This window comes from Neopelma chrysocephalum, unplaced genomic scaffold (assembly GCF_003984885.1).
Source record: "Neopelma chrysocephalum unplaced genomic scaffold, ASM398488v2 Primary Assembly neopelma1_97276, whole genome shotgun sequence".
Taxonomy (NCBI): Eukaryota; Metazoa; Chordata; class Aves; order Passeriformes; family Pipridae; genus Neopelma; species Neopelma chrysocephalum.
The window spans coordinates 163,117-179,180 of NW_020925917.1; the positions used below are offsets into that span (position 1 = coordinate 163,117).

The following is a 16,064-nucleotide window of genomic DNA, read 5'->3' on the forward strand; positions in this document are numbered from 1 at the left end:
AGAGCCACAGCTTTCATTTTATTTTCACCTGCCTCTGCCATTTAATCACAACATCTCTGCTTGCTCCTCTCCTTCCCTGCCAGGCAGCTTCAAGCCATGCTCAGCTTTCAGACTCCTTGCCCTGGCAATGCCACCAAGAGCACCAAGACCCCTTTGTACCCATAGGCCAGTTATTCCCCCCAGAAAAATTCTAGTGCATAATTAATTTTTTTTTCCTTCAGTAGCAGCCACACAAACATTATTTCTTTGGGAAATAATATCATTGTAATGTGGTTTAATAACAGAGGGATTTATTAAAGAAATCCCCATGGATTGGAAGGTCTGTGATTTGATTAGCTCTGAACTCCCATTCATTGTTGTTATTTTCGCTTTGTTTTCTTTCCTGTTTGCTTTATTTTTAGCTGCCTTTTTTCCCCCCTTCAAGGGTGATTCATCAGCTGAGTAAGTCTTGTCTGATTTGTGGGGTTTGGCCATCTGAGGAAGTACTCTTATATAAGTCTCAATAATTAATGCATCTTTGTTCAATTGTCTCTGCTATAAATGTTGTTCATGCTTGCATGTTCTTGGCCTTAAAAAATTATCCCTTGACCAAATTTGCATTAATTACTGTCTGGGGGTGACAGCACCATTTCTTCTTTGTTATCCTCAGAATTGTTATTGATGTAAAAGGACAGTCATAGTCTGGAAGTGGTGTTCAGGTCCATGTTAAATGAATATTGACTTCTAATTCCCTTGAAGCCTCTTATCCTTGTATATAAAACATGCAATACCCTGATATAACATTTCTGTAGGAGGATTTTCCAAGAATTACCATCAGAAGAATATCTAAGTTGTATGCAAAGGAGGTTCATTCTGATGGGTAAGATGTGGAAAGAGGTTCTGCTCCTCAGAACTTCTGAAAGTTGTAATGGAAACGTATAGAAAATACATGTAGAAAACAGAAAGTTTACCTTTTTCTGATTATCCGCTGACCTGAGGGGAAAATAAAAATCTCTGATCAATAACCATCACACCTTTATCACCTCTTGTGCAACAAGAGGTAACAGACCCTGCAGGAGGTCCTTTATGCTGTTTCAATATGCTCTCATGCTGAGAGGTTCTCAGACCCCAGAGCATTTGGGCTGATATGTTAAAGAAAGGAAGAAATATTTTCATATCTGGTTCACGCAGCTGATATGAAGTTAAACAACTTTTGTGGCAGACCCAGGGCCCCAGGGAGCTCAGTGTCCTGCAGAGCTCGAGGTGTCTCAGCTCTCCACTCAACTGGCATTTCTAGCAAAGAGGGAGATACCTGAGGTAATGCTTTGCTTAAAAAGTGTCTGACTTCAGGTTTTTCTTTCTCCTTCTTAAACAGACTCTTCCTTGGAAACACTGTGAGAACCCCTGGAACACAGACCACTGCTTCTCCAATTACACCTTAGCAAACACCACCAACATGACAAGTGCCGTGGTGGAATTCTGGGAGTAAGATGATCGTTTTTCTCTGTCTCATTGCTGTGCATGTGCAAGGATCGGCTTGTTATCACCCATATAATATCTTCTGAACTAGTTGCCAAATCCACCATTCTCTTGGCTTGTTCTAGACGCAACATGCACCAAATGACTGATGGATTGGAAAAGCCAGGGCAAATCCGATGGCCACTGGCAATTACTCTGGCAATTGCCTGGATTCTGGTGTATTTTTGTATCTGGAAGGGGGTAGGCTGGACTGGAAAGGTAAGATTAAAAAGTACTGTAAATATCTTTCAATTAAAAATGCCCATTTTTAGTCAAATATTCTGAAAATTCCTGAGGTAAGAGGCACTGGGGACAGTTTCGTTGGCATATCTCTGTGAAGGATTTAATTTCTATTTTCTTGAACTGATACAGCCCATGTTTTTGAAAGAGCTGGCTCCTCTGTACCTAGGGCTGATCACAGTCAGATGCTCTGCTCACTTACAGACTTCTTGGCTTTGCCAGGTATAAAAACTGGCTAAAAATATGTCTGCTTGTTCCTGGGATGGATATTACAGCTACTTTGTGTAGCAATAGAGTGAGGATTCAATGTTTTGGCTTCAGTGAGAAACATGCATTTGTTGCACAGCTCCTGCTGTTGGGAAGAGCTACTCCCTCCTTTCCTCGTACTGAATGAGAGATGTAGGAGGTTGTCACCTTCATGCTGTGCTTCTGGGGGCCTGGCTGGTTGCTGAGTGCAAAATAGAATTTACTAATGAATTAAAGGAAATCATATTATTGACAGACCTTTCTCCAGGAATGAAAGGGCAAAATGGCAGGAAGAAATCCCAGGGAAATGAAAAACCACAGCCTCGAGGATTCTAATCCAAGTGAAGTGCTGGGATAGGAGACCTCAGGTCTGGTGCAGAGGACTAGGATTTTATTCACACTGAAAGAATGAGTTGTTAAATTTTGATGAGATGGTTGTAACTGCGGCCCACTTCAAGCAGCATTTGAGCACGGCCTAGTTGAGCTCAGACCAAGCCATTTTATTTCTCCTTTCTACAAAGGTGAAAAATAAGAAGGCTGATTTTGTTTCTTTGGAGTCTGAATTTGTAGTGTCTTTTTTGGTAGGGTTTTTGAAAAGGCAAGGGAGTGGGAGGCTGTGTATCATAACATAGATGAGGAGAGAGTGGGAAAAATAAGCTGACAGATGTTGTTTTACGAGCAGGGTGCTGGTGCTGTGATCCTTGTGCTTTTGGGACTTCCCCTTGTTAAATATAAATACAAAAAAAAAAAGTATGAGCCCCTCATATGAAAATATCCTAATCTACTATATTCCACCTTCAGGAAAATAGGCAAGAGCCACCTGCCTTTAGACATGGTCTTCAGGGAATTCTAGAGCAGGCACTCCTCTTCCCACATCAAGCTTTTCCACTGATAAATGCTTTGATTTTAAGAGTCAGCCTCAGTTGCTGTTACAGGATTTCAGGGAGCAGTATTTTCTGAAGTATTAACAAGCACAGATCATTCTTCCTTTCATACTTACCATGTCTTGTTTCTTCACATCAGGTTGTTTATTTCTCTGCTACTTATCCCTATGTTATGCTGCTTATCTTGTTCTTCCGTGGTGTAACGCTGCCTGGAGCAAAGGAAGGCATTTTATTCTATATAACTCCCAACTTCAGTAAACTTTCAGACTCTGAGGTAAATATTCAACCCTCGTGAACAAAAGTTTTCACTGCTAACTGTTCACCTTTCAGACATATGACCTGCTCCTCAAGTGCAGAAACAGATTTTTAAAAAAATTATTTCCTGCAATCAGGTTTGGCTGGATGCTGCCACACAGATTTTCTTCTCCTACGGGTTGGGTCTTGGTTCACTGATTGCCCTTGGAAGTTACAACCCTTTCCACAATAATGTTTACAGGTAAGCAGATGACTGCACATGTTTCAGTGGCACTTGACTGTCTCAGCCAGAGCTGGATTCTGTCTTTCTGTGTACTAGATCATTGAAATAAAGTGTACTCTCGAATATTAAATGTCATATCTGACTAGGGATAAGATGTATAACTGCATTTACACTAATGGGAGAGACAGTATGATTTGCCCAGCATGAAATGGAAGCCAAACGGTGAAATCCTAAATCATGAAATCTTTTCCCAGGAAGAAGCGAAGACAATTTTCTTTACCCGCTGTTTAAAGTGCTTTACCTTCATTTCAGGGACTCCATCATTGTGTGCTGCATAAACTCATGCACAAGCATGTTTGCTGGCTTTGTCATCTTCTCCATCGTTGGATTCATGGCAAATGTCACAAAGAGGCCTATTGCAGATGTTGCAGCATCAGGTATCCAACATATTTTTCTCTGAGTGGTGCAGTGGCATCAGTTATTTCTCGTTTGTACATTGTATCCACATTGTAACTGTTCAAAATCCCTCCCTCAAAGTTCCCTGTCCCTTCAGTCCGACTGCAAAAGGCAGAGCATCATTCCAAACCTCTCTGGGCAGCACCAGCAAGGTCATTTCGTGTCCAGCTGCCTGGTGCTCTCAGGCCCTGGAGTGGAGTGATGAGCCTGGGCTGACACAAGGAATGCTGCTGAACACTGGGATTACAGGGAATGTGTTTACAGGAGGTGGCAGCACAGTTTGCTGCTTCAGTGCTTGGCTGTGACATCAAATTATGAGCCTCCTGCTACTGGTATTCTTAAAAGCAAACTGAAAGGAGGAATGGTGGTCATTATGGGGTGGGTTTTTTGAGCTGATATTTTCAAATTCGGTTAGGTTTATAATTCCTTTTACAAAGGCTGACCCCTTTGAGGCAGGTGCAGTTCTCACCTGTTCAGGCCTACAGCTTTTTTTCCAGAACCCTTTATTATGAAAGTCATTTTATTTAGGGCAGTGAGATGTCCATGGAAGGATTATGCTATTCTTTGCAGTTTCTTGACTGTCTTCCAGATGAAAAAGCTTAAAGCAGCAGAGCAGATGGTTGCCCTAACCCAGCTGGTGCACCAGATACTCACTTAGCAGTTCTGGCCACAGGGAGGGATCTGATAACTGAAAGCTTGTTTGGAAGTCACTGGTGGACAAAATATGTCTAACTATCCTAGCAAACATATCCTATTGGTGAAATATTCCCTTAGTTAGGGAAGTAGAGAATTTAAGCCCTAAAAATAGTCTTCAATAAGCTGCACATCCAAAGAAATTAGGTACAAAATGATGATGGCATAAGCTGTTATCAAAAAAATGCTCTGGAAAGTCAGTGGTGTGTGAAATAAGCTTTTTGGATTTATGTATTTGATACAGATATAACTGTAGAAAGGCCACACCTGCAAACAGAACAACATTTTTACATCCTATTAAGCTCCTAAGTGCATTTGAAGGTGCTTAAGATAACAGACTTCTGAAAGATGCCCATGACCTCCTGTGGCCACTAATTGCAAAGGATATTTGGAAATCTGACTCTTTAATTAAGGCTTATATTTCTCCTGGCAAACTCAGAAACTGGTGCTTCATTTTAGCCCCTACAAGACAGGTTGTTTTGCCATCTTTTATACAACTTTGTAGAACAAATGACGTTATTAAAAGCTGTAGCTGCATTTCTGTGGAATGTGTAAGAGAGTAAAATTAACATATTTATTTGAAGTTTATTTTGCTGTTAGCAGTGCCATTTGGAAGGCTTTCCAATCATATCTGCTCTTGCTAGCAAATAATTGCTTCAAAATCTTCATTGCACTGAGTTTGACAATTCTAGTGCTAATGCCAGTCCTTGCTCCAAGCACTTACCACATTCAGACTTTTAATGAGAACTGAAAAATCAGAGACTCACCTCAGACGAGGCATGTGAACTTTATTTCTGTGATTATTTAGTTTGCTACAGATTTCTCTCTTAACCTGACATCAGCTGTTTTCCAGCTATGCTATGAGAACAAAAAGAGCTCCTTTCTAAATAATAATTTATATCCTCCTTCCAACACTACGCCCCCCTCAGCAGTTAGCAGGAACACGAGTGAAAAAGTTTGCCTGTTCACAGCTATACAGTTTATTAAAATGTGTATTTTAAGATAAATAACGGAATGGAAGAGCAGAAAAGTGCCTGGAAAGTGTCTTCATTTTCTGAGTTGTCTTTGCTTCTCTTCTGAACTGCTTGGTGCAAAGCAGAAGATCAATAACTGCTTGAGGGGACAGAGAGCTGGAAGATGTAACCCCAGCCAAGGATAACATTCCCTGCCTTTGCTATACAAAGGTGTCAATCAGGAGCAGCTTTTGAACTGCATCCAGCATTCTGGTCAGTTGGTTTGGGGGGTTTTGGGGCTGCTTTTTTTTTTGATTGTTTATTTTGGTTGGTTCATTTTAAAAAAGAAAGGTACAAGCACCACCCTCTTGGTCAGTGAAGACCGATGGGCTGAAATCCCTGGTCAGGTGCTGCATCCGTGGCTGGGTCATTCCAATAAACCTTCAACTTGTCACCAACAGGAGCAGAGAATCCCAGCACCAACCCATCACATTGATGTTTTCTCTCCTGTTTCTCCTCCCAGGCCCTGGACTGGCATTTCTGGCTTATCCAGAAGCAGTGACACAGTTACCAATTTCTCCTTTGTGGGCAATACTGTTCTTCTCCATGTTGCTCATGCTCGGAATTGACAGTCAGGTAAAACTGGTGTGAAAATAAATAAACAAGACACATTTTCTGCAGCTGTGCGGTACAAGGTTGCCCTGTCCCTGTGCACTCTGCAATGGTAGTCGTGCAGAAAGGTTTCTGAAATGATCATACAAAGAAAAAACTGAGGAAAAACCGAGGTTCCAGGACCCTGGGATAGTAAAACAATGATGTTAAGACACTTTTTCGTGTTCACAAACTGTCGGAAGCGTATGTAAAATGGGCAGAAAATTTGTTGTGCCGGCAAAAGGAACTTTTCTTTGAAATATTCACTGTTAATCACAATATTAAATATACCTTTGCAATGTTCAGCTATGTAGGAGGCACTGGGACATATTTTACAAGACTTAGATGCCACAAATATTGCTGAAAGAACTTACTGGAGCAAAAAGATGCAGCACACATTTCATTTTAAGCGTGTGAATGTCTGGAGCTAATTCACTAGGCAATGGGGTTGTTACTGAGGACATTCCATGTCTTGGTGTGTTCTGAAGCACTTTCCAATGGTAAGGATTTATTGGTTCAGGATTTAGCAAGGTTGTACAAGGTATCTGACAGCTGGAAATGCGTGGGAAGGCACAGCCTAGGGGTTTTGCAAATCCAAATAAGATATTCTCCAGAATGTCTGGATCAAACAATTAAATCATTAAGTCATGGAATCATTTAAAATGTTTATTGTGACATTGAAAAAAAACAACCAACCCCCACAGCACGAGATAAAACCCTTTAGAAAGGACTAACCAAGGTTCAACAAAAGCATTTGTTAATCAGTACTAATTTTAATACAGGTAACAACCATCCTGTCAGCACCAAGGAGAGCACCCTGCCTTATTTTGCAAAGCATACTTTGAGGACTTTGGGAAGTGCCTCCTGCCTTCTGAACTGTTTGGTCATCTTTGTGTGACCAATCCTTGCAAATGTTTTAATCTTCTGGCAATCAGCTGCAGTTGGCAAACCAGCACCTCACAGTCCCTAGCACAGCCTTCACAGCACATAAAGGAGTATGGGATTTACTGGCTTAGCACTGTCATAGTCTTTCAGTAGAGAAAAATCCATCATTTTCTATAAATCCAAGCTGACTTGAGACTGTGAACCAAAACACAAAAAGACCAAGAGGGCATTTTATCCTGCGAGATGAAAGAAAGTTGAAAATTTATATTTTCTGTTTCTTTGTCTTTCAGTGAGCTTCAGGCTTGACATTAAAACCTATTGCTCAATCTGGGGGAAACTGCTGAGAAATTAATTGGGTCAAAAATATTCTTGAAAGAACTTGTCTCTAGGCAACTAACAGCTGAGGAAGATAGTCTAATATTATTAAAAAGAATATATATCTACAGGCTGTCATGCTTTCTGCATTTTCTGTCTGTCAGTGAAACATTTCATGCACTGTAATTTACAGGAGCTGTAACTATTGGTTGAATTCTGATTGCACTGCTGGAAATTAATAAAACTTTACATACATTCTGGTTTTCACAATTTCAGCCATAATGATAAATTTGTCTGAATATATACATATCTGAATATATACATTTATACACTTTATTTATCTGAAGTGTGGCCATGCTTTCTGTTTGGAGGGCACATCCTTGGCAAAAATGTTTTCTGGGGATACAAATAGTGTTTGATTTATTACATGTGAGAATCAATCTCATGCCTCTAACCTTCACCATGATGCACCAATCTGATTAGAATTTCTGTGTCTGTTGTCTTTCATATATGTGAGTAAATCACATACAAAAGAAGTGATTTTTGTAGGACCAAGGGGTCAAATCCCTCAACTGTAGGTGTATCATCTTTATGAGAAGAAAGAGCACTTTCTGTTCACAGAGCAAATGCCATAGTTCATAGTTTGGAATTCTGAGTGTTTTCCAAGCTGAAAATCTTTTTGCACAGATCTTTTTAGACAGAAACAAGGATTTTCAGGAGCACAGCTTCCACTGAAGTCAAGTGAATTTTCATTTATCATTGAATGGGTGCAGCCTTAGGACAGTGATGGGTACAGCTGAAAACTCCTCCCCTAAATGAAATCCTGCAGTGCATTGCATTGTATTTCTGTCCAACTTCCCCTGCAGTTCTGCACTGTGGAAGGATTCATAACAGCTTTGGTGGATGAATTTCCCAGGTTACTGCGCAACCGGAGAGAAATCTTCATCGCTCTCGTGTGCATTGTTTCCTACCTGATAGGGCTGTCCAATATCACTCAGGTACGTGCTGTGGGACACTGGGATCCATGTCTGACATGCAGAGTCTGGTTTGCTTCTCCCTTCCCCGGTCCAACCAGGAATACTTGCACTGAAGTGCAGGGGTCCTCCCTCCACACTGTGTACAGATTTCAGGCAGCAGACATGAACTTGTAGGTGTGAAATGCCCGTGGTCTGTGGATGCAGTGTGTGCTGCAGGGTTCAGGTGACAAAAAAATGCACATCTCTGCACCCTTACAGTCCAAAAAGTGGCAGCTGGGGATGTTGACATTGCTTCTAGATTGCAAACTATTTGAGGGGAAAGATTGAATTATTAAACAAAAAGTACTGAAGTGAAATTAAACCTGTTAATTAGATTCTGGCAGCGATCTTAATCTTTGATCTCAAGCCTTCTAAAACTTTAACCATTTCACTTTATTAATTTACACTAATATATCCCTAACCTATTCACCACCGTTATTTTGTAGCTTACATTTTAATCTGTCTTGAAATTGGACTCCTTACTATATTTTTAACGCTCCCTTCTTATATGTTTCAGGGTGGAATCTATGTGTTTAAGCTTTTTGACTACTACTCTGCCAGCGGAATGAGTCTCTTGTTCCTCGTATTCTTTGAGTGCATCTCAATATCCTGGTGCTATGGTAAACAACATGTTTTTATTTTTTCCCTAAGTTTTGCACATCATAAGGATGCTTCACCTTCTGATCTGTTGGTTTGTGTGTGCACATACTGAGGGTGGAACTGAACTTGGTCGTGGTTTCTATGCGTATAATTCCACTGGGGACTCAAAGTTGGCTTGTGGAAGGTACTGCCACCTCTTTAAACACCCTATTTAGAGTCCTGGAAGTCATTGTGTCAGCAATATTAAGCAGCTGACATCTCATCTCTTTTCTCATCCCCCTTTCTTGAAAAGCCTTGATCTTCAGAGGTGTTTGGTGTTGCTGTTCTCAACATAATGTCTTAGGGCTTTGGAGCTTTGTAATGTTTCCCCTCTAGAAATGGCTCTGTCACACCAGGATCTTACAGTGAAAGTCAGTTAGGGCTTAATTGCCCTAAAATATCCAGAAATCTGGACTGGCAGGCACTGACCATAAAGATTAATGGATCTGTGTCATATTTTTCCATGTGACCTTAGTTCTGTGTCAGCTCGTACATGGAGCTGCTCCAACCATCACCAAGGCACTTCAGTTTGTGTTACACAACTGATTGAAAGCCAGATAACTGGAGTCTTCCTCCTGGATTTTAATGGGATTGAGAGGATGGAACAGCATTTTATAGGGGAGAGATACTGCTGATGAATCCAGGAAATGCAAATGGAAAAATACACCAACCAGCTCAATAACGAAAAAATCAAAGTTATAAAGACTGTGATAGACAGACTTTTAGGAAGCTGATGGACAGCAGCAGCAGGAGGGCTCCTCTTTGATTTCATATCCACTTCTGCATGTACGTGGGGTGCACCAGAGTGAAGCTGGTTGATGCTAGGATGGGTTGGGTTCTTCTTGTAATTTGACTTGTAAGATACATTCTAAATTTCTCATTCTAAAAAGAGTTTAAATTAACCAAGGGTGGTTTTTTTGCATCTGACCTTCATATGTACAAACTTCCTTGGTCTTTGCATGGGAATAAGTTTGCAGGCCTCTAATTAATTAATGGGAATATGAAGGAATGAGATCAGGTGATTTTTGGTGCTTCTGAGTTTGCTTACTTTTTCCCATTCAGATAGGTGAAAAGTTAGGTTGGGATCTGCATAGAGCTTCCAAATATATCTCATCTTTATGACAGTGTCTCAGAGCCACTGAGCTTTCAGTTGACTCAATTACCTGATACGTTTCTATACTGTTTCTTATTTCTATATTTAGGTGTTAATAGATTTTATGACAACATCCAAGAGATGGTGGGATACAGACCCTGCATCTGGTGGAAACTCTGCTGGTCCTTTTTCACTCCTATCATTGTGGCAGTAAGAAACAAACTTTTATTTGTTAAATGTTAAATGAGGTGGCCTGTGTACTACAGCATTGTCATTTCCACCCCCATAGGTTCATATTAACTTCTGACCTCATTCCTTTTTTAAGGATTTCAGCAATTCCATTGAAGGCAATTAGCAAAAAAAACCCAGAGTCATTAGAGGAAGCTTGTGCCCTAAAAAAAAAGAAGCCAAGATTTTCTTGTGTTAGACCTCTGGAAATGGTAGCTAGTCAAGAGTTTCATTGGCAGAGATAGAAAACTGTAAAAAGCAAACTTTGACCATTTCTTGTATTCTTAGAATTTCGCAATATCTCTAAAGTCTAAATTTTCCATACACACAAAGATACCCATATTCTGTAAACTGAATTCCTTCACAGGCACTTATTCTGGTGACAGAGAAGGGTTGTAAACTGAAAGTCTTCTCTCATGGGATTCTGTGGCATATATTAACCACTTTTATACCCTGGCAAACTTTGCAAGGAATTTGTGTATTGGAAACCAGAGGATATTCTTTTCCTGATTCTAAACTTTACCCAGTCCATCCTATACAGTATATCGTGAAATAATAGGTAAAGAAATGTAAGTTTACTGCACATAATATAGTCAACCCAAATGCAATATAAAAAACTAATCAAGCAGCCACTAGTACACGTGACACCATACTTGCCACTCACTGACATTTCTCTGATAGTCCCATACAGGTAGCCATGGAAAAGCAAACGAGGAGCACTGAAGAGACACAGGAGTGTGTTTATGTTGAGGGTTCCTTGAGTCATCCCTACACACACGAAGGGAGCTTTCATCTTGCTAAAAACAAGTGTTCAGGAAGGCATAAGAAATGTATTTTTTGTTTATTTGAGTGGTACAGTAGGAAGATGACCAACACTGTGTGTAAACCTGAGCAGATTTCTCCCGTCCTGTAAAGTCCTCAGCAGAATTTGCTGCCAGTCAAGTTCAGAAGTGATGATATGCTAATAAAATCTGCACCTCTGCATTCTCCTCTGGGAATACGTTCTGCACAAAGGATCAGCCTGGGATCAGAAAGAGCTTCCTTCTCTCCTGGGTCGCTCTAGCAAGGTTTCCCTGATGCAGGTTGATTTAGACATTTGGAACAGGCCAGGATAGGAGTCTCCCCTGGGAATACCATGTTTGCCAGTCACAGTTTGGAAACAACACAAAAGCAACCAACGGGTGCTGCTGGTCATGGCACAGTGTTCAGGTGTGTGCAGGTATTCCCAGGAGCCCACTTTCCCCACACCCCCATCCCTCTGGCTCTGTGCAGGCTATCAGAGGAATTTACCAGCACCAGTGGATACCCCCAGCAGGATACCTGGATAATCTTAGATGCAGGTTATGTGTATAAAAACAACATTAACATGAAATATTCATTTCAGTGAGAAGTTTCTTGGGAAACTCCAGAAAAAACTCTTGAAGCCAGAACACTCTGGGAATGTCATTCAAGTCTTCCTTTCCACTGTATTTTGCAGGGAGTGTTTATCTTCAGTGCTGTCCAAATGACTCCCCTCACAATGGGAAGTTATGTTTTCCCAAAGTGGGGCCAAGGAGTTGGTTGGTTCATGGCTTTGTCTTCTATGGTGCTGATACCAGGCTACATGGCATATATGTTTCTAACCCTGAAAGGCTCCTTAAAACAGGTAAGTCTCTTTTTCCTGACCATCTTCAGACCTGTGCACACTGATCAAAGCTTGCTGGGCAGTTATCTTCTGTTACATGTTTCTCCCTTGCTTAGCCCAGTTATTTTGCATCAAGCTGAAAAACATAAAAGTACCAACTAGAACAAAAGACAAGAGAGTGTCTTTGCCATCTGTTGTTAAACATAATTGCCCATGTTATGTGTGGTCTTTATGTCTGGTTTGACAGTTGCAGACACTTTGCATTCCAGCTCCTTACACCTAGAAAACAAAGTAGCAGTTTACAAAATATGTAAATGTATCCTAATTAATGCAAGGCGTACTGTCATGAATCAAGGCAGGGGATGCTCTGGGGAACTGGAATCAAACTCTTAGGACTAAATCCACGTAACTCTTGTTTTGACTGTCTGCTTAGTGACCCTGTTTGGCATCTCCCTGTAATGTGATCAAAGACTTGAGCTCCTGCTCTGCACTGCACCTGTCTTGAGTTACACCTTGCTCTGCTGCAGCGGGCAGGAAGGACAAGAAAAATCTTGGGAGCACTTCCCTTTAGTCTTCATGTAAGGGATTTCTGTGAATGTTTACTTCATGAAGAACATTAGAAGCCTTTTTTCTCGTTGAACTGTGCTCTCAGCCTCTCCCTGACTCCTTATTCCAATTTTTACAAGGAGATGACACTTCTCATGTAAGAGAGGCTTAAGTCAGTTTAAAGGTCCTCAGAGATGTGCTGCTAAAGGACTGGGAAATGTTGATAAGGTTACTGACCCACACACTGTTCAGTAACCACCTACGATCACCATATCTAATTTTTTTCTAATCTGGGTGCCTCCTCATTTTTCCCTCCCGAGCTCGTGCTGTGCCTAACAGCCCCTCCTTCAACCCAAGTGCTGCAACTTCCATCTCTGCCTCTGTGATTGTGGGAGCCAAACAGTGTCAAAATGAATTTGTCAGTATTTCTGGAAAATTCTGGAGTCAGCTGACAGAGCCATCTTTGCAAAGGGCCGGATGATCTTTAGCAGAATTGACGTGTAATGCCTCATGAAATGCTCAGACCTTGATCCAAATATTTGTCTTCAGCAAATTTTAAAAGGCTCAGGCTTCGAAGAGGTCTACAAAAAATTTTTGGGTCCCCCCCGCCCCATTCTTAACTCCTACATTTTGAATATCTCTGCTTTCATCTTACAGAAACATTTACGTGCAAAGGGAGAATTGTTGCTCTAAAATACAGCTGCTGCTTGGGTAGAGTTGTGTAAGACTATGGTGAAAGTTCCTCATCTCAGTATTGCTATGGATTAAGGTCTTGTTTTTGAAAGCATTGACAACCAACCATTAGGTAATGGGAGGAACCTGCACCAGTGAGAGGCTCTGAGGATCTAATCTGGTCTCCCTGCAGTCTCTCCTCATTTCTTTTCTCTAGGAAAGCTCCCTTGTTAATGCCTGCTGGCATCCAACATTTTGCACGGGGTCTTTCAGCTCCAACTGTCACATTCAGAACAGAGCTAAGCCTCTGTTCAGTAAGTGTGGCTTAGTGCTGGTTTGGTCCCTGGGAAGACAGGCAGTTGCAATTCTAGTTCTAATGCCTCAACAAAAGTGTTTAGGATTGTCTTTAAAAATAATTAAAAAAAAAAAGCAAACTTAGAAACAGTTTCTTGGCTGCCTCACATTTATTGTTGTCCTTTAAACAGCGCATCCAAGTGATGATTCAACCAAGTGAAGACATCACTCACCCTGAAAATGGGCCAGACCAGGCACAACAGAGCAACTCTGCTAACAAAGAAGCCTACATCTAAACTTCTGTATTGTAAAAGTACCACTCCTACTCCAGAAAAAACAAAAAATATGGTTGAATATGACCACAAAATTATGTCTGAGAATATAATTACCTACCTCTAGTGGCAAAAAAAAAAAAAAATAAAAATAAAAAAAGAGAAAAAAAGCAACAAGGTCATCTCCACTCTAAGGGAATCGCCATGGGTATGATCCAGCCATCATGCGAGCTCAGATGTTGACAGTGTTTTTGTGTTCTCCGGCAATCCACAGACTGTTAATGTTTTTATCCTTTCCACAATAATAGTTGCATACCTTGGAATTTGTAAATTGATGTGCCAAGACCTTTTTAATCTACCTTTTAGCACGACTATTTGAAGTTTTGTGCTGCTGATTTTTAGTAGTTTATCACTGTTTCTTACCGCTGAATCCCAAGACTGTTATTTCTGACTTTGCAGGAGTAAAATTAAGTTTGGATTGTTTTGTACAAAAGAATGGAGTATTTTGTAAACAAGTGATTTCCAGTGAAAAATCTGCCCTTAAAATTTGTTCCAGCTGAGGCCATTTGAGGGGGAAGAGGCTTCCTTCAATTAACAGCAGCCACAGCCTTCATAAACATTCCTAGTGTAAATTGAGCTGTCTGTGGCAGTGCAGCCCAGGCTGCTCACTGGCTGTACTCTGCCTTTCAGGTGACTTTCAAATAAGGTCACAAATTTCTTTAAAAATACATATACTGTTTCTTATAAAAAGAAGGTATCTTTGTGAATAAATACATGCATCGCAGATATTAGAGGCATAAATATGAATTTTAACTTTTTTAGCAAAGTAATATCCAAGAGCTCTTAAAGATTCCCAGGAGTAAAATACAAAGGATTTGCAATCGAAGCTCAGAGTGCCTGAGCTATTATTATGATGTTATTATCCTACTATTATCGCATTGTCACCAAAAAGAAACCAAAACAATGGCTTAAAGATCGAAGTAAGTTCTAATTTAGGATTCAAATCCCAGACGTTCTTTTTTTTAAGCTGTTAAAGGACTTTTAACAGTTCCTAATAAGCAAAATACAGAATATGGATGGGTTAGCACTTTGGGAACAGTTACATTTTGATTTCCACGTGACTGGTGGTGGGGAAGGCACAAGGCACAGCTATTTCAATACGATGCAATCTCGCTCTGGGCTCCGTCTGCATTTGCCACACAGCCAGGAAAGCCCGGCCAGCTCCTGGAATTTTTCCCTGTGTGGGGAATGCAGCATTCGCCCCGTATATGGCATTTCTCATTTGGCAGCTATATGACAGACACGGAGGATTATGGAGAGTGCAGTAGCTGAGGTTTGATTGTAAATGACTGTGACAGAACTGTGCAATGAAACATGCTTTTCAGCAACTTTTTGTGCACCGTACAATGTTAGATAGCACAATTTATGTAGAACTACTACGTGAAAAAAACATGTTACCTGTGAATGTTGGGTTTTTTGTTGTTTTCGTCTGAAGGTGACAAACATGTTCTTGCAATAAGGTATTATTCTCAGAATGTCAAGCACATTATGTAGAAATAATATATATATAATACACATGTATTTCAAACTACATCATAAAATTTCAGAGTATGTTCAGTAGATTCTAAACTGTTTCATAGATCAACTGTAAAATACTACGAGATCTAAGCTACATCCTAAAAGGCCATAGCTGAGATGCAAACATCCTGTAAGTCTTCGGGGTTTGTGTACATTCTACACAAACATTACACATGATACATGCACATCATAATTGTGAATTTCATTAGACTAAGGATAAAAATTCAAACTTTCTCTTTATTGTTTAATGTAATCAAGTCCCATGTTGTTCTAAGAAAAATGCAGTATTTAATGTTTGATTGTAAACAATTATGACAGATGTTTGACAGACCTGCTCTTTAGCAAAAAGCTGTACAAACGTATCACATAGCACAAACTAGTGTTGTAGAACTACTGTGTGTAAACTGTGAATAGCTGTATCTTTTTTGTAGTACTTGCCCTGAAAAAAAAAGATTATTGTATGATCATATATGCTTTTTGCAATAAGGAAATATCCAACACCAGGCAAATCTATCTCTATATAAAAATATATATGTAATATATACATATTCAAAAATATATACAGAGCCTGTTTAAAAGAGTACAGTATTATTTAGTAAATTGCAACCTGTTCTATGGACCAAATGTAAAATATTTATAAATTAAGATGCATTTTAAATGTCTATAAACGGTGTCATAATTAAAGCACGATTGTTATGTAAGTTTCCAAGAGTTTAGAGGAAAAAGAATAAAGGTTATATTATACATTAAACCCAGAATTTTGCAGTCTTTCATTACACAAACCCAAAGTATGTTAATTTTCTG

General features: G+C 40.1%; 1 protein-coding gene across 2 annotated transcripts in view; it reads left to right on the forward strand.

Annotated features, from left to right (window-relative positions):
• SLC6A1 (solute carrier family 6 member 1) overlaps positions 1-16,011 on the forward strand; it is a 60,143-nt gene extending 44,132 nt beyond the window's left edge. For both annotated transcript variants that reach the window (XM_027671989.1, XM_027671988.1), the window contains 11 exons: positions 1,355-1,464; positions 1,584-1,716; positions 3,007-3,141; positions 3,260-3,363; positions 3,658-3,782; positions 5,971-6,083; positions 8,165-8,296; positions 8,832-8,934; positions 10,156-10,256; positions 11,752-11,919; positions 13,602-16,011. In XM_027671989.1, the coding sequence (XP_027527790.1) occupies positions 1,355-1,464; positions 1,584-1,716; positions 3,007-3,141; positions 3,260-3,363; positions 3,658-3,782; positions 5,971-6,083; positions 8,165-8,296; positions 8,832-8,934; positions 10,156-10,256; positions 11,752-11,919; positions 13,602-13,706 (1,329 nt within the window). In that variant the 3' untranslated portion in view covers positions 13,707-16,011. The remainder of the gene's footprint in view (positions 1-1,354; positions 1,465-1,583; positions 1,717-3,006; positions 3,142-3,259; positions 3,364-3,657; positions 3,783-5,970; positions 6,084-8,164; positions 8,297-8,831; positions 8,935-10,155; positions 10,257-11,751; positions 11,920-13,601) is intronic.
• Positions 16,012-16,064: the final 53 nt, after the last annotated feature.